The sequence below is a fragment of the Carya illinoinensis genome, chromosome 1 (assembly GCF_018687715.1).
Source record: "Carya illinoinensis cultivar Pawnee chromosome 1, C.illinoinensisPawnee_v1, whole genome shotgun sequence".
NCBI classification, from domain to species: Eukaryota; Viridiplantae; Streptophyta; class Magnoliopsida; order Fagales; family Juglandaceae; genus Carya; species Carya illinoinensis.
Window position 1 is genome coordinate 1,873,061 of NC_056752.1, and position 21,510 is coordinate 1,894,570.

General features: G+C 33.8%; 2 protein-coding genes, 1 long non-coding RNA gene and 1 pseudogene across 7 annotated transcripts; 3 read left to right on the forward strand and 1 right to left on the reverse strand.

The window, feature by feature from the left end:
* Nucleotides 1–91: 91 nt before the first annotated feature.
* LOC122305004 lies at nt 92–4,270 on the reverse strand. 5 transcript variants are annotated; one of them, XR_006241011.1, is made up of 4 exons: nt 2,932–4,270; nt 1,561–2,853; nt 1,287–1,370; nt 92–309 (listed from the first exon to the last, which is right to left on the reverse strand). It is a non-coding gene; the product is annotated as an uncharacterized LOC122305004 (long non-coding RNA). The 5 variants fall into 5 exon arrangements; XR_006241013.1 differs by having other exon boundaries at nt 1,561–2,398; nt 2,755–4,269; XR_006241012.1 differs by having other exon boundaries at nt 1,561–1,629; nt 1,956–4,267.
* LOC122304996 (replication protein A 70 kDa DNA-binding subunit D-like) lies at nt 277–14,004 on the forward strand. The gene is made up of 13 exons (XM_043117259.1): nt 277–366; nt 452–548; nt 656–699; nt 833–882; nt 11,691–11,844; nt 12,092–12,362; nt 12,431–12,527; nt 12,626–12,750; nt 12,832–12,910; nt 13,032–13,176; nt 13,256–13,413; nt 13,511–13,631; nt 13,745–14,004. The coding sequence occupies exons 5-13, from the start codon at nt 11,698–11,700 to the stop codon at nt 13,910–13,912; spliced, it is 1,311 nt and encodes a 436-aa protein (XP_042973193.1). The 5' UTR covers nt 277–366; nt 452–548; nt 656–699; nt 833–882; nt 11,691–11,697; the 3' UTR covers nt 13,913–14,004.
* On the forward strand, nt 6,392–11,509 carry LOC122293262. Its single transcript, XM_043101786.1, has 5 exons — nt 6,392–6,401; nt 6,492–6,901; nt 6,990–7,050; nt 7,195–8,103; nt 8,190–11,509. Exons 1-5 carry the CDS (start codon nt 6,392–6,394, stop codon nt 11,507–11,509), a joined length of 4,710 nt encoding a protein of 1,569 aa, XP_042957720.1.
* A 3,461-nt stretch (nt 14,005–17,465) lies between the features above and the next one.
* On the forward strand, nt 17,466–21,165 carry LOC122293271 (annotated as a pseudogene).
* The last annotated feature ends 345 nt before the right edge of the window (nt 21,166–21,510 follow it).

A 21,510-nucleotide genomic window follows, 5' to 3' on the forward strand; every position in this document is an offset into this window, starting at 1 on the left:
TTATGGCCATTTATGTTGTCCGTTTCAAATCCATTATATAATAATTTAGAATATTGAAGGAAAACAATGCCAAATTATAATTATATCCCAGTGACCAAATGTGTTGTCTGTTTGAATTCCATTAATATAATAACTCAAATTTTTGAAGAAAAATAGTGCCAAATTAATTAGGCATGGATACTATTGTCTTTTCCTATAAATTATAATGACAAAACATTATAATAAGTTACAACTTTGAAAGACTACAGTCCCATTTATTCTTATTTTTTCCCTTCTATACGTGTGCCAGCTATTGCATTGGAATAGAAGCTGCAACCAGAGAGAGAATATAAGTTTAAAATCTGTGGAGGCAGATTTTAATCAAATGTAATATAAATTTATAATAAGTTTTTATAATATACAGTATAACTCATAATTTGTGATAAGTTATCTTTTATGTCCATGTGTGCAGGCAGGGAGAAAATAGTAAAATTCAATCACTTGATGAGGCAGCCGAATGGCCAAGTAGTGCAACAGTCATATTCAAAGTTTGAATACCAAGACATTTCGTAGGAACCCAACAGCCATTGAAAGGGGTTTAAGAAAACCCTTCTATTACTTTTAGTGCAATGGTGCTAACATTTGAAAAGTGACTGATCCCTTCTACTACTTTCAGTGCATTGGTGCTACGGTTTTCTTGGTTTGAAGGAAGATTGAAAAGTGAGTAACTTTATTTTGTGTTTATAATATAAGTTTATCCATGCATTACATATGTTTTTTCATATTTCTAAGAAATGAACTAACTGATACAATGAAATGATGGAATTCATATTTTATATTACTATCAAATCAGGTGCAGTGAAATAGTGCAGTGGTGCAAAGGTTTGAAGGTACATTAAAAAGGTCAGTTTTACTGCCTTTTCTTTGTTTATATTATATATAATCTATCTATGGATTACATCAATCTGTAAGTTTTATGTTACTAGATTGCTACATTTTAATAATCTCTAAGTTTTATGATGTAATGAAACTGACCACTAAAACATAAATTCCAATGGGCAGACCACTAAAACATCAATTGCTTGCCAATAGGAAGGAAACAAAATTGTACATTACTACACAAGCTTGATAAAATGGAATAGATGCATCTGGCACAATTTGAATCCAATATTGTACAGAACCAGATGTAGAAAAAAAAGCATGTGTCTTTATAAAACTACATCAACAACTCAAATAATGGCAAATTTAATCCTTTTTTTTTCCTGCAAGTAGAAAGTGTAGATTTTTATGGGTTTATAGATCCAAACCTTGTAAAAGACACCAAAGCCCTCCTCCTTAAGCATGGTCATCCCCACTTGGGCTGCTGATCCCTAACCCAATTGAATCCTCACCTACACAAATCCACACAAACAAACAAACAAAATCACAAATCTATAACACATATAACCGTACAACACTGCTGAAGAGAGAGGAAAATTTCCAGGGAAAAAGACCAAACAAAAAGATAATAACTTTCTGATGGATGTTAGTAAAAATAGAGAAAAAAAACATGGAAACTGATCTATACAGAACGTGAAGAACCTTGATCATATCAATGGGTTGGATGACGCATGTAGTGAGCATACAAGATGTTCCACCATTAACAAAGGGCTTCACGGTAAAAAAAAATGCATCAAACGACCAAAAATAAGCATCTACTTTATAAAAAATTAAATGAGAACCAAAAAAACATGCAGTCGATCGAGCAAAAAATGTGAAAAAAAAAACCCAAAGACAAAACTCAAAACATGCAAACCCATGTTTAACATGTGTTAAACTCTAGGATCTAAAAAATAAAATGAAAACTAAAAGATCTAAATGAACACATATAGATCAGATGTTATTTGCAAAATAAAAAATAAAAAACAGATAGCTTCTAAGCGGGAGAGAAAGAAAGAGGTGTAAAATAAGTTAAGGTTTTTCAGTTGCTTCTTAACTCCTTCTCAAGATAAAAAAAGAGGGCTGAAAATGGGTTTAGAGAAAGAAATACAGTCTGCCATCGAGATCATTTAAATATAGGGAGAAAGAAAGAGATCTAGACGGAAGATGAAGTTGTTTGAGAGAGAGAGAGAGAGAGAGAGAGAGAGAGAGAGAGAGGTGGGGAGAGAGAGGAAGGGAAATCAAGATTAGACAAGGAGAGAAGCTTTTGTGGGCGTAAAACTGATTTGAAAAAAAGTATTCCTGCCAATATATCACCATCATGCAAGCTGTAAAGCACCTTGAAAACAAAAAATTTATAACTTTACACCTATTTAGTTTTACTAAATAGATAACTAAAAAAGATAGGATTAGTAGTACATACAGGACTGGCCAAACTGACTTGCCACTTGCCACCATTTCACCCTCTCGCTGAGCTCATCCTCAACACATGTCAAAGAAGCTGGTATTTCATAATTTTTTAAAATCATTTTTTAAGAATTAAATTATTTAATCATGTAATTAGAATAAAAATTTTATTATTGGAATTAACTATATGTACCAAACAAATTGCTCTGCGTTGCCAGCTTTTATTATTTTAAATATCATATATGCATATAGGAAGTGAATTTCTTGATTAGGTAAAACCTGGGAGTTATCAAAATTGCCAAAAAACATGGCCAACAATAGACTAAAAAAAATGCAATGCAGAAGACAACAAAAGGAGAAGATTTCACAGCACAAATACCGTATGCATGAAAAGTCATACAACATAAAATTCATTATAATCTACACTTCAGATTTGCGAAGAGAAACAACCCAGAGGAAAGATTAACAAATTTCACATGCATCCAACCAAAAACCTACGCCATCTGCCCTTGGCATGCTTGTGACATGCCAGATCCCAACGGTTCGTCGCTACAACAAGCACAAAAAAAATAAAAAAATAAAAATAAAATTAAAATTAAAACCCACAAAGAGAGAGAGAGTGCGGACCTTTGAAGGAGGAGAGGGAAAGGGAGGGTTGTGCAGTGGAACCCATAGTGGCTGAACCCACAATGGAACCCATGGTGTTGTCCTGGGAGGGGACAACTATAAAGCAACACTAAAACAAAGATAAACTCCACACTGGAAATAAAGCAACACTGAAAACAACTATACATCGTAACAAATAACAAGCCTTAAAAAATACCATACCATAAAAGATCATATATAACTAACTGCATTTTTATACTAAAAAATATTTACAAGACTGGAAATAAGAACAAATAAAATAAAGCAAAGCAGTAAAAGATCAACTCTATACTGGAAATAAAGCAACACTAGAAATAACTCTACACGAAAACAAACAACAATGTTAAAAGGTTGGAAGAATCATTTGGATTTCTTAAAGAACAAGATTCCGATATCTAACAGTATCTAACAAAATAAAGAACAAGAACGAAATGTTTTTAAAAATAATTCTTACAGACTTATAGATTCAGATCTGTAAAAGATTTCGACAAGGTAGGATAGTATTTAAAAAAAATATATCGACGTTATGTACTCAAATTTGCAGAAAAAAAAACCATAAAGAACAACAGCAAAATAAAGAAGATAAAAAAAGAAACTCAGATGTGAACAAGATCTCTTCAACTCTGTGAAGATCTGTTCAGCTATTCATAAGCGAACTGCAAAATAAAAATAAAAAATAACCAGATCTGAACAAGATCTCTTCAAATCTATGAAGAGATGTTTAGATCTATAGAAAAAAATTAAAAAAATAAAGAACAATATAGACAATGAGAGGCAAAGATAAACTGTGAGCATCTGAACGACAAAATTAAAAAACAAAAAACATAAACAAATGAAGAAGGTCTGTGGGAAATGACGGTCTCTCCATTTCCCTACGGATCCGTGATGGAAAAATAGCCATAGAGAGAAGAAGATCAACCTAGAGCATACAAAAACCAAAAACACCCAAATCGCTTCAAGATCTATTCATTCATATCTATAGGAACAAAAAAAATAAATAAAGAACCATATAGACAAATAGAGGCGAAAATCAACCCAGATCATGCGAATAGCAAAATAAAAAAATAAACAACAAATAAATAAGATTTGTGGGAAATGAATAAGATCTCTCTATTTATTTATGAATCCGTGAAGGAAAAATAGATGGAGAGATGCTATCATTGAAACTGTGAGCATATGAGGGCGAGAGATGATGAGTTGAGAGTAATGCAGAGAGAGGGAGAGAGAGAGAGGGAGAGTGAAAGTCAGGATGTGGGTGAAATGAGTGAAGGAAAAAAGGAAAAAAGTAAAAGGCTTCGATTAAAGCAAAGGCAATGAGAGATGGGATAGGTAGGTGTCGCACTTGACGAGGTCGTCAAAAAAGTAAAAGGCTTCGATTAAATCAAAGGGGAGAGATGCCACGAGTCCCACTAATCACTTCAGTCCAAACCCTCTTTTCGTTGTTCCCCAAGGGCATATATTCATTTCTTTATTTATTTCTTCCTTTCTTTATTTACCATAAATATATAATTGTGTGAAGAAAATAAAACAGCCCCATTTTGGTCCATACGAATCATCATCCCCCATTTTTAAGATAATCTGTCTTTTTTTTTTTTTTTTTTTCTTTCTTGGACCTAACTGCTAATAAAAGATAGATTACTGCATGTACTAATCCGTGATTTTGCACAAAAAGTTGGAAGTTTAAACCCCATAACCCCACCCAAATGGCTGAATTTAATTAATACTCCTTGGATATTTTTATCTAGAGAACACCATGTTGTAGTGCATATGGTCATCTTTTTAGAGAAATAATAGCTATTGGTGGAACAATTGGGTTCATTAATGGATGACTCGGATTGATGAAAAGGTGTGAAAGGTGTTAATAATCACTTGTATTAAAAGAAAAAGGGTTCCCAACATTTTGTGTGAATGACTTTTTATAGTTTTTTAATGTCCATAATCGTACTCAATACTTAAGAAAAAAGAGAGAAAAAAGTAGCTTGGGGGGAGAGAGATTCTAACAATGAGCGGAAACACGTATTTAACGTAGATTAGGTGGTGAGGAGTCTTAAAAGTCTTCATTTTTAAAAACCATGCATGTGTTGTCACCATCTCTCTCACCAAAGCTAGGAGATGGTGACCCCCCCGTTTTTATGTAATCCTGGAACTGTTATTTTTAAAAGTCTTCATTTATATGCTGGCCAATTAAAATTACTTTAATTTAAGTTCAATAACTCAGAATTGTTCACGAGCAGTTCTGTTCATTTGCAGTCCTAAAGGGGGGTCTCTCATCGGAAGAAAAAGTCATATTATTTTTTTAATTTTATTCTTTCTAAATTAATTAATATATTATACTTTTTACCCATATACTATATATTTGACAAGAGAAAAAAATAATAAAAACGATGTATGGTGAATAGTATAAAAATGATAGGTATAAGCTTTTATTATATAATTTTTAATTGGTTCTTACTAGGAATTTTTTGACAAAATCTATACCGAATTGACCCAAACTACCCCAAAGATGCATGATCCCAATTGGGAAATACAAGAATAAATAAAAATAAAGTTCAAACAATAAATAAATTAATTTGAACTAATAATAATATTAAACTAATGTTAGATATAGTTAAATATTGTGAAAATATTGTGTGATTATTCTTAAACATTTTTTGTATGTGATATTGAAATATGCTTTTGTTAGATTCCAATTTCATTGTATTTTATCATTTGATTATTTATTTAATTGAGTGTAGGAAATAATTGTTATTTATTTCGTTAATGCTGCTTATGTAGAACTGTATATAACAGTTGAAACAATCATTTCCTTCATTAATATCTATTGATGCACATCTAGCTTTATTATTATTGTTATTATTATTATTATTATTATTATTATTATTATTATTATTATTATTATTATTATTATTTAGCTAAGTTCATATATATCCATTGATGACACACTAATATATAAATCCAAACACTTAATTTATATAAATTGAAAGATACAAAATTTGAAAAGATAGTAATTAAAAATTTAAAAATTGTGTAAATTTAAATGATTTAGGTATAATAAAAAACCAATTGATTCAAATCATATGCCCCATTAATTGATTTATTTTCTCAAGACTCAAATGATCCCTTTTTCTCTAAAAATTAACGATAAAAAACTAAAAATTCATAACATCAAAATAAAAAATCAGTAGAGAAATATTTTAAAATAATTAGTAGAGAAATAGTTGATAATTACTTAGAATAGGGAATTGAGTTTGATAAATAGCTTCTAAAATATTTTTTGTATGTGATATTGAAATATGCTTTTGTTAGATTCAAATTTCATAATATTTTATCATTTGATTATTTATTTAATTGAGCGTAGGAAATAATTGTTATTTATTTCTTTCATCTTGTTTGTGTAGAACAATATCCAACGGTTGAAACAATCACTTCCTTCATTAACATAATGAGAAGTGGTAAGATTCTGTAAATAATTTATTTAAAAAAATTTACAAACAAAAATATAAATTTATGTAAAATTTAAGTTTGTAAACTATTTTTTGAAGATCATGGAAAAGAACCTGCAAAAAGAATCTTGTATAGAGATTTACCAGAAGAGAAAAAGGAAGAGATCCGTAGAAAACAAAGAGAAAGATATGCTAAACAAAAAGCATCCAAAAGGAACTCAATTCGTATAAATGATTTCGATACATCTATTGGTGATCAAACGACTACGTCGATTGCTCGATATTCAAACAATGATATCCAATATACAGACAACATTCAAGACTTTAGTCTTGTTCAAAGAGTATCAAAGAGAAAGCGAAATTCTGATGTTCATATTGATATCGTTGAAGACGATTCGTCTCCTCAAGTATGTGTTATTCCTGATGTTGAAGTATGTGTCACTAATTCAGAGACAAATTCATCCATAAACAATGTCTCCGAATCTTCTAATCAACTCTTTATCCAGCAGGTTCTCCTCTAATCATTTTTCGATATTTCTTATTCAACCATCATTCTATTCTTTTCCTCTGAGATTTTGAAATATATTATACAAATAGGATCCACATGTTGTTCAAGAGGAGTCGAGCTACAATACAAATATGCTGACACCTTGTAGGGGTAAGAAACAAATATAAAATCAGTTGGTTCTTTTAATTCAGTCATCAAATCTTGCTACTGTACCAGTAATGTCCTTACTCAAATAATTTAAATAATATTACGAGCTTGTGTCTGTTGCCTTATTTTCATTTTTTAACCAAATAGGTCAGTCGCATCACGGTTCTGTCGGATTTAGAAAATTGTTGAAGGTAGTGCCATTTGAAGCATATTCTCTGCCATTAGTCCCCAGCTGCATACATTGTAAAGCAAAGCGATTCCACCATGAAACAACTGGCTTTTGCTGTGCTGATGGAACAATTTCTTTAGCCACAAATGATGTTCCTGATCAGCTTTATGCATTGTTTACCTCCAACACAGATGAATCTACACATTTTAGGACATACATTCGAACTTATAATAACAAGTTCGCTTTTACATCCTTTGGAGTGAAGTTTGATAAAGATCTTTGCAGGAGAAATAGAGGAATCTATACTTTCAGAACTCAAGGACAGATCTATCACTATATCAACGATTTGGTTCCTTCAAATCGTCGTCCTTCTTATCTCCAGTTGTATTTCTATGATACAGAACATGAATTAGAAAATCGCATTTCTGATTCAAATAGAATGGATCCATCAATTGTTACTCAACTCATTGATATTCTTCGCATCAATCCGTATTCTATTTTTTTCCGATCTCTTGGTGATTTGCCAGATTTGGAAAATCAAATAATTCATATAAGATCAGATGCTGGCCTAGATCAACGTGTATTCAATGCCCCCACATCTTCACAAGTTGCAGCGATATGGGTAGAAAATGATGATGAAGATCAACTAAGAGGACGTGACATTTTTGTCTTTAACCATTCTGGTGGAAGTCATATAGTTCAATACTATTTTGGGTGTTATGATCCATTGCAATATCCGTTGTTATTTCCATTTGGCGATGTTGGTTGGCATCAAGGGATTGAAAGGATTAGTAGAGGAAGGAGATCTACATATAACGAAACAAACGGATCAATAAATCCTCAACAATCAGTGACTGCAGAAGAATTACTTGCAAGAGAACAACGAGGTTAGATTGCAGTATTAATATTCAAAAATTTCATTTACCATGTACTTCTAACTTAGTAACGTTTCTTTCACATTCAACTTTTGTAGCGTCAAACAGAAAAACCAAGGATCCAGTTGTTTCATGCCGTGAATATTATTGCTACAAATTACAAATCAGAGAAAATGTCAGATCAATTTTGCTACTTTCTGGTCGACTATTGCAACAATTTGTAGTAGATATGTATGTTAAGATCGAGACGTCGAGATTAGATTATTTTAGGAAGAAGCAACAACATATTCGATCAGAGTTATATCAAGGTATTGTTGATACAATTACGCTTGGGGAAACAAACGCTTCTAATGTTGGAAAACGGATTATACTGCCTTCATCATTTATTGGAGGTCCAAGAGACATGAGAAAAAGATATATGGAAGCAATGGCTTTAGTTCAGCGTTATGGCAAACCAGACATTTTCTTAACAATGACGTGCAATCCAAATTGGAAAGAAATTACAAATGAACTACATCTGCATGAGGAGAGTCAGAATCGACCTGATTTGGTTGCTCGAGTCTTTCGTGCAAAACTAGAAGAATTAAAGGATCAATTATTCAAGAGGAAAATATTTGGTCAAGTCTCAGCATATGTCTACGTTATTGAGCATCAAAAGAGAGGTCTTCCACATGCGCATTTTTTAATTATCTTACAAAAGGATTGGAAGGTCTATGCGCCTGAATCTTTTGACGAGATCGTATCAGCAGAGATACCTGATAAAAATACAAACTTGCACTTGCATAACGCTGTTGTAAAGCATATGATGCATGGGCCATGTGGAGTGTTGAACCCAACAAATGTTTGCATGAAGAAAAATGGTTGTTGCAAAAGTAATTATCCAAAAAATTATGCATCTGCTACAACCGTTGGAAATGATTGCTTCCCAATATATAGGCGTTCAAACAATGGAGTAACTGTCAAAGTCAGAAGCCAAAATTTAGATAATCGTTGGGTTGTTCCATATAATCCATATCTGCTTGCAACATTCGACTGTCACATTAATGTCGAGATTTGTTCTACGATAAAAGCAGTCAAATATCTTTATAAATACATTTATAAAGGACATGATCGTGTTGCTTTCAACTTGATTTCTGAACAAAACAATCAACAAGTTGATGAAATCCAACAATTCCAATCGGCCCGATGGATTGCTCCCCCCGAAGCTATGTGGAGAATATATGGCTTTATTATTAATGAGATGTACCCAGCAGTGTATAGTTTACATTTACATTTGGAGGATCAACACCCAGTGACTTTCCGAGCAAATGATGATCTAATCAATGTTGTCAACTTAGATCGTTCTAGAAAATCGATGTTAACAGAATTTTTTGCATTAAATCGAGTAGACGAGAATGCAAAGAGATTACTGTATAAAGAATTTCCAGAATATTATGTTTGGAACCAACAAAACAAAGATTGGACTCCTCGGAAAAAGAAAACTGTTATAGGCCGTATTGTTACAGCAAATCCGTTTGAAGGCGAAAGGTATTATCTGCGGATATTGCTAAACCATGTAAGAGGACCTTTGTCGTTTGACGATCTCAAGACAGTTGATGGTGTTGTGGCTCCAACATTTCGCGAGGCAGCAACAATGCATGGGTTGCTACAGAGAGATAGTAGCCTAGAAGATTGTTTACAGGAAGCATCTTTATATCAAGTGCCATCCAGTTTGAGACGGTTATTTGCAACAATATTGGTTTATTGTAATCCAACCAATCCGAGGGAGCTTTGGGAACGTTTTGAGCAAGATATGTCAACAGATTTCAAATCAACAGAAGATTCTATATCAAATGTAAGAACCCAAGTATTGAGGTCAATCTCTTTTACAATTGAATCAATGGGGAAAGACATTAATTCCTACCATCTTCTTGATGACGACATTTGCTTCGATGAAGAAGAATTTCAATCTAGAGAAATCGATGATGAATTGGCTGTTGAAATTCCAGAAGAAGATATTGCTGCATCACAATTTCTTAATAGTGAACAACAACATGTCTATAACGCAGTGCTGGAAAAAGTATTTGCAAACCAAAATGCTGCATTCTTTGTAGATGGCCCAGGTGGGACAGGGAAAACATTCCTGTACAGAGCACTTCTCGCAACAGTACGATCAAGAAAATTAGTAGCACTTGCAACTGCTTCATCAGGCGTTGCTGCATCTATTCTTCCGGGAGGTCGAACAGCACACTCACGTTTTAAGCTTCAACTTGATACTGACGAAAGAAACACGTGCTGTGTCAGCAAACAAAGTGCACTGGCAAACCTGCTACGTGCAACAAAATTAATAATTTGGGACGAGGCTCCAATGACAAGAAAACAACACATAGAAGCATTGGATAAGATGCTACGAGACATCAATAATTCAGATGTAACATTCGGTGCTAAGGTTGTTGTTTTCGGTGGAGATTTTCGACAGGTTTTACCCGTGGTTCGTAAAGGAACAAGACAACAACAGGTTAATTCCAGTTTGGTTTATTCCTATTTGTGGCCTACATTGACCAAGTTTCGATTAACTGAAAATATGCGAGCAAGACTTGATCCAATTTTTTCAGATTATGTGTTAGAAGTTGGAAACGGAATGCCGCCAAACACAGTTGATGAAACCATAAAGATCCCAAATAGGATGCTTATTCCCTATTATGATGACAGCACTTCTTTAGATCATTTGATAGAAGATGTTTTCCACAATATTCATGAATATTCGATGAATATTTCAACTATGATGAATCGGGCAATATTAACACCGAAGAATAGTTATGTCGACGAAATAAACGCATTGTTGATTCATAGGCTCCCGGGTGAAATTCAGCGATATTACAGTTTTGATGAGACAATAGATGCATCTGAACAATCAGTTATGGAAGATTTCTTCAATACTCTAACTCCAAACGGACTTCCGCCCCATGAATTATTACTCAAGAAAAACTGTCCCATCATGCTGCTTAGAAACATTAATCCTTCAGAAGGACTATGCAACGGAACCCGTTTGATCTGTCGGGCTTTTGATCAAAATGTCATAGATGCAGAAATTGCAGTTGGACACCATATCGGAAAAAGAGTGTTCATTCCAAGGATACCATTCTTACCAAATGTTGATGAAAATAGTGGTTTTCCATTCAAACGAACTCAATTTCCCATAAGATTGAGTTTCGCAATGACTATAAATAAGTCACAAGGACAGACATTAGATTGTGTTGGGATTTATTTACCTCAGCCAGTTTTTTCACATGGTCAATTATATGTAGCTTTATCAAGGGCAAAGACATCATCTGCAGTGAGGATTCTAATACGACCACTGTCCACTGAACAACGTGAAGAGAACTGCACAAAAAATATTGTGTTTACAGAATTACTTACATTATCATGTTTGAATTAATGTTATACAGGTAACTAGATTTAATTGTATAGTTTCGATTTATTGTGTATTATAATATTCTTCTCTATATGTCTAATATTCAGTCATTTTTTTAAATGTCTTCGTCATTTATTTTAGTAATTTATGAATTTAAATTAAGATCTTTTATACTTATACATCTGATATTTTTGTATATGAAAAGGGAAAAAATGTGGACGGTGTATACATCAATAAAGGATATCACTTCGAAAACAAAAAACTGGAAGATTAAGATGATCGTTGCGGAAAAGTCACCTAAACGAATAAGCCAACGCACAGCAGTGAAGTACCAAAATTTGATATTAATTGATAAAGAGGTATGATATTTGTTAGCATATATTATGTTTCCAATTTTCAATATCCTTTCAAATTACAGGTTCTTGTATTCTATATTATTATTAAAAAATATCAATTACATTAAATTTATTTATTTATCTTTTTACGACATTTTTTAAAATAATTAAAAAAACACAAAAATTATTTAAAATAATTAGTATAGTAAAATAATACTCATAATTTTATACAATACACTACTAATCACAATTATTTTTATTATTGGTTCAGGGAAATCGAGTGCAGGCGACAATGTTTGGAACTGATATTGACCCCCGGGAGAACACTTTAAAAATTTTACAGTCCTATTATATCATCGATGCATATGTCAAACCAGTAGATCCAAAATACAAAATTGGAGAATATCAATATCAATGGACCCTTAACTCAAAAACAATAATAGAAGAAGTTCCACAGAACGAAGAGCAAATAGATGCACCGAAATATGAGATCATCCCATTCAAGGACTTGGAGGCTTATAGAGGGTCGATTGGAGAAATAGGTAATTTAATTTAAATTTTATTATAAATTAATTATCAATAAATTAACATTTCATATTCAAATATTTAGATATTTTAGCTGTCGCAATCAAAATTAAGCCAACTAAAGAGATAACGACAGCATCTGGACCAACAACGATCCAGGAGATTTATGTTATTGATGAAAGGTAAAAAATTCTTATAACTTCTCATCTCTTTTAAAATTGAATTCCAATATTAATTTAGGAATATTTTATTAACTCTTTTAATTATTTCAATTTTGTAGCTTGAACCCCATATGTTTGACTATGTGGGGTCGATTTGTCCAAGACGAATGTCAGAAAATATCAGATATTATTGAAGATAAGCCGATAATACTTGGAACAAAAATATCTGTTGGATCATATAACGGTATTTATAATAATATAACAGCTTAGATATTTTTCCGTATCGTATATACCAGCACTAATATTGATGTCAATTTCATCAAAGGATTGTCTCTATCATCACGTCCATCAAGTACCTTTATAATCAATCCTCTTCTTCCTGAGGCAGCTGCAATGAAGCGATGGTAATTCTTGAAAATTAACAATTACATATTAATGCATTTTTATTAGAGTTATTTATGTGATTTATGTAATTTACATGTATATTTCATTTCCTTACATTATTATTCTTTTCTGAATTTTAAGGGCGGAGAATAACGATTTGATAATTAGAAGTATTATTGCAAGATCCTTGACCTACCCATCTGCACCACTGTCATCTGTTGGTATTCGGGAAATTGTGAAGAATTGTGATATTGCAGGGTTGATTAAGGGTTTACAACCCATGGCGGTAAATTTTATTTTATTAGTAATAAATTAAAATATTTACACAAACATTCATTCTAAAAATTGATTATAATTTAATGCAGAAGGCAAAATTCTGGATAAAGGCGAAGGTAAATGTTATTGACATCACCCAAGTTTTTTATTACATGTCATGCATTGGCTGTAATAAAGGAACTGGATATAAATACAATGAAAGCTTCGTTTGTATGTATTGCAAAAACCAAGGGGTCTGCAAACCACGGTACGAATCTTACAATTTTATTTTAAAATTGATGTCTGATTTAATTCATAATTTAAAACTATTCAAATTTAAATTAATATATTAAACGCATTTAAAGTGCTAGGGCATATGTTGAACTGGACGATAACACTGGAAAGCTAGCTGCTACTATGTTCGGTGAAGTAGCTGAACAGGCACTTGGTTGTTCAGCAGTTGAATTGATGGAACGTGCTGGAGAGGTATCTCTTTAATTTTTCTTCAAAAGTTTAGTTTTGTTATAATGAATTAATTACAAAAAATTGGGTTTTTTTTTTTATTAATTATGTAAAGCTATTCAAAATTTATTTTGTAGGAAAATCCACCGTATGTTAAACGCATTGCGGACAAATTATCAAAAAAAATTTGGAAGATTCAAGTCTATGCAGATCCAGAGAAACTAAAGGAGAAAAAATATAGGCAATTTAATGTCCTCTCTATTGAAGCGGTGCAAGATGAAGAAAATGCTGGATCATCATGTTAGAATCAAAATGATCTCAAATAGCTTTCATAGAACTATGACTAATGTTTATTTATAGTTTCATGTTATAGATTCTATTAATGCTCTTCTTTTTTAATATATCACAATGTTTCATTATCTATTAATTATATAAACATTACATCATTAGTTATTTAATTAACCAAAAATATTACATCTTTAGTAATAAAAATTTATTTCTTAACCAAAAAAATTACATAAAAACTAAGCAAACGTGCATTGCACGTTGATTTCACCTAGTATATATAAAAATCTCTGAAAGATAGAAAATGTGTGAAGCTTCTAATATGAATACATCTGGAAATATGTATTCTATCAAGTTTCAAAGATCCTTATATGATCTAAAGCAATCCAAACGCAAATGGAAACAAACTATTATTGCAGTTTATATATATGATTTAAATGTCATTGAGGCTCCAGAAGAGCTTATGAAAACTGCACATATTTGAAATACAAATCTGAAACCCTTGCGGTTTCAAGGGGAAGATGGATGATGTTATTAGTCATGAAATACCATCTTTTAATATAATTAGTATTTCAGATTCATATTATGGGTTTGATATGAAGTGTGCATTATTAAAGAAGAAATAAAAGGGAGCACACAGAACATCTACCAAAAGATAGAAACACAAATATGAATATTTGTGAAATATTATTTTATTATCTTGAAGCAAGAATTACAGAAATTTTAGGCACTTTGCCTCATTCTTCAAACGCTCTTATTCTTCAAGAATCTGCATGGCATCCCTATCTAAAGGGATGGACAATCGAAAAGAAGATTTAAGTAAGAATTTTAAATTCATATTCTCTTACTTTATTGATTCTATCTTCATGTTGGACTCCAAAAAAAGTCGTTAAAGTATAGCAATATTCTCGTGGAGATTGTCAACTCCACAAGTTCTGGATTGCAGTCGCTAAGAAAATGCGACAATGGATGATGAGTATCGGGTACCGAGACTCACAAGCTCATGGATAGCTTCATTATCTGACCTACGAGTCAGATCATTATATTGCATTATAGCACCTGTGGTAGAAATATAAACAGGTGATGAACGAGTTGCAGAGTACCTCATATATTGGCCATGAGAAGATCGCTGAGCCATTGTAGGATAAGAATGCAGAAAGAGATTGCAGAGTAAAAATGCAGTATGATTACAGAAAAATGAAGAAGATGAGATGCGAATGAAGATGAGCTGAATATCTCTTTTATAGAGAAAATTATGATACAATATCTCTCGTGAAGCAAGAGAAAAGAGACGAAATATAGCTTCATAGCTCTGCGGCGCCTGACAGCTGCGGCGCCTGACAACACGCCTGACACCTACAGAGGAGTTGAAAATCCGCGGTACTTGTCTGATCTTAAAAGGCTGGCCACTGTTTTTATTAAAAAATGAGGTTAGCGGTTTAATGTTGATGAATTCTCCACTAACTATGTTATTTACAAGAACTCCAGAAGAGTAGTGATGAGCAGAAAGATCTAGTTGTGATTATTTTATGAACATGGTTCAAGTTCACAATTAGTTGGATATGCAGATGCAGGTTATCTTTCAGATCCACACAGAGGTAGATCTCAAACTGGATATGTATTTACTTATGGAAATTCTACTATATCATGGAGATTTGTCAAACAAACACTATCTGCTACCTCTTCAAATCACTCAGAGATCATTGCAATTCATGAAGCAAGTCGAGAATGCATTTGGCTAAGATCAATGATCCAACATATTCAAGAAAAGTGTGGTCTTCCAGTGATTAATGATAGTCCAACAATTTTATACGAAGATAATGCTGCTTGTATTAAAGGAGGATATATCAAAGGTGATAGAACCAAACATATTTCACCTAAATTCTTTTATATTCATGAACTTCAAGAGAAATGTGAAATTAAAGTCAAGCAGGTACGATCAAGTGATAATCTGGCAGATTTATTCACAAAAGCATTACCAACTGCAACATTTAAGAAAATTGTGCAGAACATTGAAATGTGAAGATTTGAAGACCTGTTATCATACACTTTTCAGGGGAAGTAATGTCTTGAAAACTTGTGTTGATTGTACTCTTTTTCCTTCGTTAAGGTTTTATCCCACTGGGTTTTCCTCTGCAAGGTTTTAATGAGGCAATCCTAAAAGCACTCGGCGATACATATGAATACTGTACTCTTTTTCCTTCGCCATTGGTTTTTTCCCACAGGGTTTTTCCTTGGCAAGGTTTTAACGAGACATATTCTTTAAATATGGTCATCCAAAGGGGAAGTGTTATAAACTATCTTGAATTGTATGACCACATTTAGCTAACCGTCAAATGCATAGTGCATAGTGCTAGCATAGTGAGCTAGCCGTCAAATGCATAGTGCATAGTGCTAGCATAGTGAGCTAGCCGTCAAATTCATAGTGCTAGTCGTCAAAAGCATAGTCCCCTTTATACTCCTATATATATTGTTGAATCTTTTAAGAAATATATAAGTTTCATAACCTCTCTGAACTCTATCTCTTTCTCTCTCCTTTTGAAAGTTTTATAACACGTTATGGCTATCTCTTTTCAATGATTTCATAACATTACTTTGATTTATTTTCATAATATTTAAAATATTTACTGTATCTTATCTCAATTTAATTTTCATATTAATAGAGATGTATACATTGTATTAACAATAGAAAAAGCAAACACGTAGTCCTCAAATCTCTCTCTCTCTTTTTCTCTTCTCCATCTTCTTTTATATTATATTTTATTTTCTATCCCTTTCAACTTCAAAGTATAGGAAAACACAAAGTAAGTATAACTATCACTATTGATCAGAGAAAGAAAGCAAAACACAAAACACTTAGGGCTATATAAACTGCTGATGTAAAAAAAAGTTTGGATGTTTAGATTTATGCACAATGAGACAGTCCAACTGAGAGCTTAGAGCTGTGAAATGGAGGAGAAAGAAAACAATTTTACCTAGGGCTGCACACTGAACCACCCGGTTCAAATTTTGGTCCGACCCGACCCGAACCGCAGGGAAAACAAAAACACAATTGATCCGATCCGATCCGTGAAATTTAGTTCGGGTCGAACCCATTCTACCCGTTCGCTTTCTCCTCGTTTGTTCTACCATGTACGGAGGGCAAAATGACTTTCTGCATCGTAGCTTTAGCGAAAGGAAGAAGAAGATGGGCTTCTATCTTAATCAATCTAAAAAATGGCTAATAATGCAATAATATATTCCTGAGAAAAAAAAAAAGAACAGAGAAGAGCTCAACGAGAACGAGAAAGAGGGAGGACTGGGGAAGGAGAGAGGGATTAGAGTTTGTGTGAAATGGGACAAAACGAGGCCGTATTGAGGGCAGCAACCAAGTGCCATGCCGAAGAAATCTCTCTTCCTCCGAGAGCAGCAAGCTCAACCCATTACTCTAGCAACACAATACCGCGTCATGATCTGAGTAGGGCTGGAGCATAGGCGCTCCTCCGTCGCCTCTATGCTGATCGCGAGGCGTCTCCTTCTCAACTTCAAAAATGGTGACGAAAAGCACTTCCATTCTCGCCGCCATGGCTAGAAATGGTCAAGCCCTGGCTCTTCCTCCTCTTAGTGGTGGTTGTTGAGCTCACCGCCATGGCTAGAAATGGTCAAGCCCTGGTCCTCGCGCCCACATGTGCCACTTCCATCACCACAATATCTGAGATTCAATGGGGTTGCTGGGCGTTGTTCTTCTTCACTGCAGGTGATCGGTTTCGACCGATTTTATGGGTAATAAACCCGGTAATGGGTTTGACCCGCTGAACATGATTTTAGGTGGGTGAGGCCATCTCGGGCTTAATGGGTTGATCAGGCCAAGCCCTTTTTTGCACATGCCTAATTTTACCCACTGCCCTAAAGTTTCTTAACCCATTTATATGATGGTATAAGATTGATGATTTATATGAAAAATAATTGAGATGTTTAATTCTCTAGGCTTCTTTGAGTAAGAAAATACTTTATTTAAGATTTCAATTATACCATCATATGCTTATTGTAACACGTAAATATCTAGATTTGATAAATTAACTTACCTATTAAAATAAAAGATGATATTTTAAAAGATTATTTGATAATTTTTATTAAATAAAAAAATTCTAAGCATGTCGTCACAAAAATAATAACAAATTAATATTATGCCATGTAACTAAATAAACTAAAAAAGTGGCATCATGTAGAAAATAAATAATCTTCCAATCGACCAAATACCTGCATCGGAAATGCTTTACGATTCGAATTTGTATTGAAAATCATTTTTTTTTACTTAATGGTTAAAAAAGTAGTTTTCATAATATTATGAATTTTTTTATTTTTAAAAAAATATTTAAAAATAAAAAATATAATAATAATAATAATAGAAACTTCTTTTACCTTTGTCGGTGGGTTCTCGGGCAACATCATGCAGCATTACTCTACCTGCATATATATTTTTGAAAGGGCAATGATAGGGAGCCCACGCTTTATACCGATAATCGACTGATTACAATTTAAAATAATATAAAAAAAAATGAAAAAAAAAAAAACGAAACAGCTGATAACACATATCCCATTCCAACGTCCCGGTAGGCTCCTATCGTCCCTCAATACCCATAATCATTTCCCTAATCCCTCCCTCCATCTTGTAAGGAATCATTTAACATAGATCTCAGGATCAACAATTGATAACACGCTTCAAATTTCTCTTCGTTGAATTGAAAAACATGGCAGAGTTCATTCTTGCAGATATCAAAATCCTCACCGCCAAAACCCATTTGTTTCATCACACGCAGTGTTACGGCAACGACAACTACGGATGGCCCATTAACGCACAAATCTAAAATCATGGAGCACCTAAGAAAGGGCAAAATGCTCCAACAATGTAGAGAAATCCACATGCTTGTGATTTGGCAAAGGAACCATTTTCATTATGTAGCTCAAGATAGAAAGTGGGATAACGGGATTCATCTTCCAATCTAGGAAAGACAGAACCATAAGCTCCATTCTTTGGATTGATTTTGGCGTAAATGCATACTTTGATTTGTCAACTTGTAGTCACCATATAATGGCCGTTAATTTCTTCCAATTACCCTTTCCATGGAGTTGCAACTTTGCTGCCCAGTTTTTGCGGGAAATGGAAGTGAAGCTCTTTATAAGTTCGGTTTTGCAGTTTCAGCTGAGCAGGAGGGAGGGAGCTTGAGATTACTTCGGTTTTGCAGTTTCAGCCAGGAGGGAGGGAAGCATGCGAAGTAATGAATTAGATGATCTGTAGTTTTAGTCGAGAGGGAATTCTTGCTCATTATCCCAAAAGGTGAATTTAAAATCTACTTCATACCCTACGAGACATCTTCGGCTTTTGTGAATGCCATAGAAGTTTTTCTTGGCCCCGATAGCTTCATCCCTGATAAGGCCCCATACATTACTTCTCAAGGAGCTAAGAGTAACTATAGTGGTTTGAGCTCCAAGGTTCTACATAAAGTCCATAGGATCGACGTTGGGGGTTCTACGTCCAAGCTTGTTGAGTTATGGAGGAATTGGGATCCAGATGATGATTACTTACAGAGCCCAAATGAAACGTCTGATCAGTACAAAGGTGAAACGCCTTATTACGAACCCAAAAGGATCACCAAGTATATTGCCCCAGCTTTTGTGTATCAGACGGCGAGACAATTTACAAATAGTAGTAACAACTCCAATTTTCCAAAGATAACTTGGAGTTTTCCTGTCAATAAGAATTCTAAGAACTTTCCTCAGGTCGATTTCTCTGACGTAGTAAGTGCAACACCTAATGACTTGTAGTTCAATCTCTATATCAATAGAAATTTCAGTTTGGAGATCAATCCTTACAATATAACAGAGAGGATGGGCGCTGTTCCATTTTACATCGATTTTGTGGTTGATTATGATGGTTTGGGATTTGTGAATGCTAGTATCAGTCGAGTGGAGGACTCTCGGATACATAATGCCTTTTTGAATGGGCTGGAGATTCTAGAGATAGTGAACCAATCAGGTTTCACTCCTCTTAGGGAAATTGAAGTAGGGAGAAAGAAGCTCTCCTATGCTATAATTGGTCATGCATGTAGTGGGGCTTTTCTCATTTTGGTAATATTAATGGTGTTGGGTTTGAAATTTAGGAAACTAGGACATGATCAGATTATGGAAGTGCCTCTATATGGAGGGTTTAGCTCGCATAGCAGGTTGACTCAAAGAGGTCCTAATGCTTCCATTGCTCATAGTCTAAACCTTAGTTTAAGGATACCTTTTTCTGAAATACTGAGTCCAACGAAGAACTTCAATGCAAAGCTATTGATTGGTGAGGGTGGATTCGGAAAAGTCTACAAAGGAACTCTTAAAAATGGTACCAAAGTGGCCATGAAACAAAGTGATCCAAGACATGGGCAGGGTCTGGAGGAATTCCAAACGGAGATCATGGTGTTGTCTCAAATTCATTACCGCCCTCTTGTTTCTCTGATTGGATATTGCGATGAATGGCATGAGATGATATTGGCTTACGAGTTCATGGAAAAGGGGACTCTGAGAGATCACCTCTATCATTCACATGAAAATTATGAGAGATCAACTTCAGTATCTGAATTATCTTGAGAGCAAAGACTAGAAATCTGCATCGGTGCGGCAAAAGGTCTACACTATCTACACATTGGTCAAGCTGGAGGAATCATTCACCGTGACGTGAAGTCAACAAACATTCTGCTCGATGAACATTATGTGGCTAAAGTTGCCTACTTTGGCATTTCGAAATCCGGCCTTCCCGATCCAGACAACTTCACCATAGGTGTAAAAGGTAGCTTTGGTTATCTTGATCCAGAATACCTTACAACCTTGCAATTGACAAAGAAATCTAATGTATACTCCTTTGGAGTTGTACTTCTTGAATTTCTCTGTGCTAGACCAACTATTATACAGTCATCTCAGCTGGATGAGGTGAACTTAGCAGAATGGGGGATGCTGTGGCAAAAGAAAGGCCAACTCGAGAACATTATCAACCCAATACTTGTTGGTAACATTAAACCTAGTTCATTGAGAATATTTGGTGTTATTGTAGAAAAGTGTTTGAAAGCATTTAGTATTGAGAGGCCGACTATGCACTGTGTTGTATTACCTAAATTATAAACTGCGGCTTCAACAAACTGGAATGCCTAGAGAGCCATTTGAGGAAAGCATGACGACTACCGTAACTTCTTTGGAGTTGCAGTTTCCAGTCGTTTTGAACTTTCCTATTCATGAAGATGATGGTGCATCCATTTGAGGGGATGATAGTTCTGATATAGAGATAAGTGAAGTCTAACCACTTGTTTGGGTAAGTATTGTCTGGTTTGTATTAGCACCTGAATTAATTGTAATATTTAATTATCGTTTTAAGAATAGACTTTTATTAATAGTTATCAAATATAGTGTTCCTTGTATTACTTAAATTTTTATTGCTATGAATTTTTTAATACGCTTTAATTTGCAGTTTTGTGTTTAAATTCTGGATAGATACCACAATATGATATTTGGAAACACAGTAAGAAGAAGACTGAAACTATAGATATCATCATTCTACAATCTAACATATCACATCTAACTAAATTTATTTTTATAAAATTGCATA

What these genes read in the sequence shown, in the direction of transcription:
- LOC122293262 (XM_043101786.1), top strand. An exon ending in ATCAACTCTTTATCCAGCAG is followed by an intron (nt 6,902 to 6,989) that starts GTTCTCCTCTAA and finishes TTATACAAATAG; the next exon opens with GATCCACATGTTGTTCAAGA. An exon ending in TATGCTGACACCTTGTAGGG is followed by an intron (nt 7,051 to 7,194) that starts GTAAGAAACAAA and finishes TTAACCAAATAG; the next exon opens with GTCAGTCGCATCACGGTTCT.
- LOC122304996 (XM_043117259.1), top strand. Translation starts at nt 11,698, where the DNA reads ATGTGGACGGTGTATACATCAATAAAGGATATCACTTCGAAAACAAAA. An exon ending in ATCTGTTGGATCATATAACG is followed by an intron (nt 12,751 to 12,831) that starts GTATTTATAATA and finishes ATTTCATCAAAG; the next exon opens with GATTGTCTCTATCATCACGT. An exon ending in CAAGGGGTCTGCAAACCACG is followed by an intron (nt 13,414 to 13,510) that starts GTACGAATCTTA and finishes ACGCATTTAAAG; the next exon opens with TGCTAGGGCATATGTTGAAC.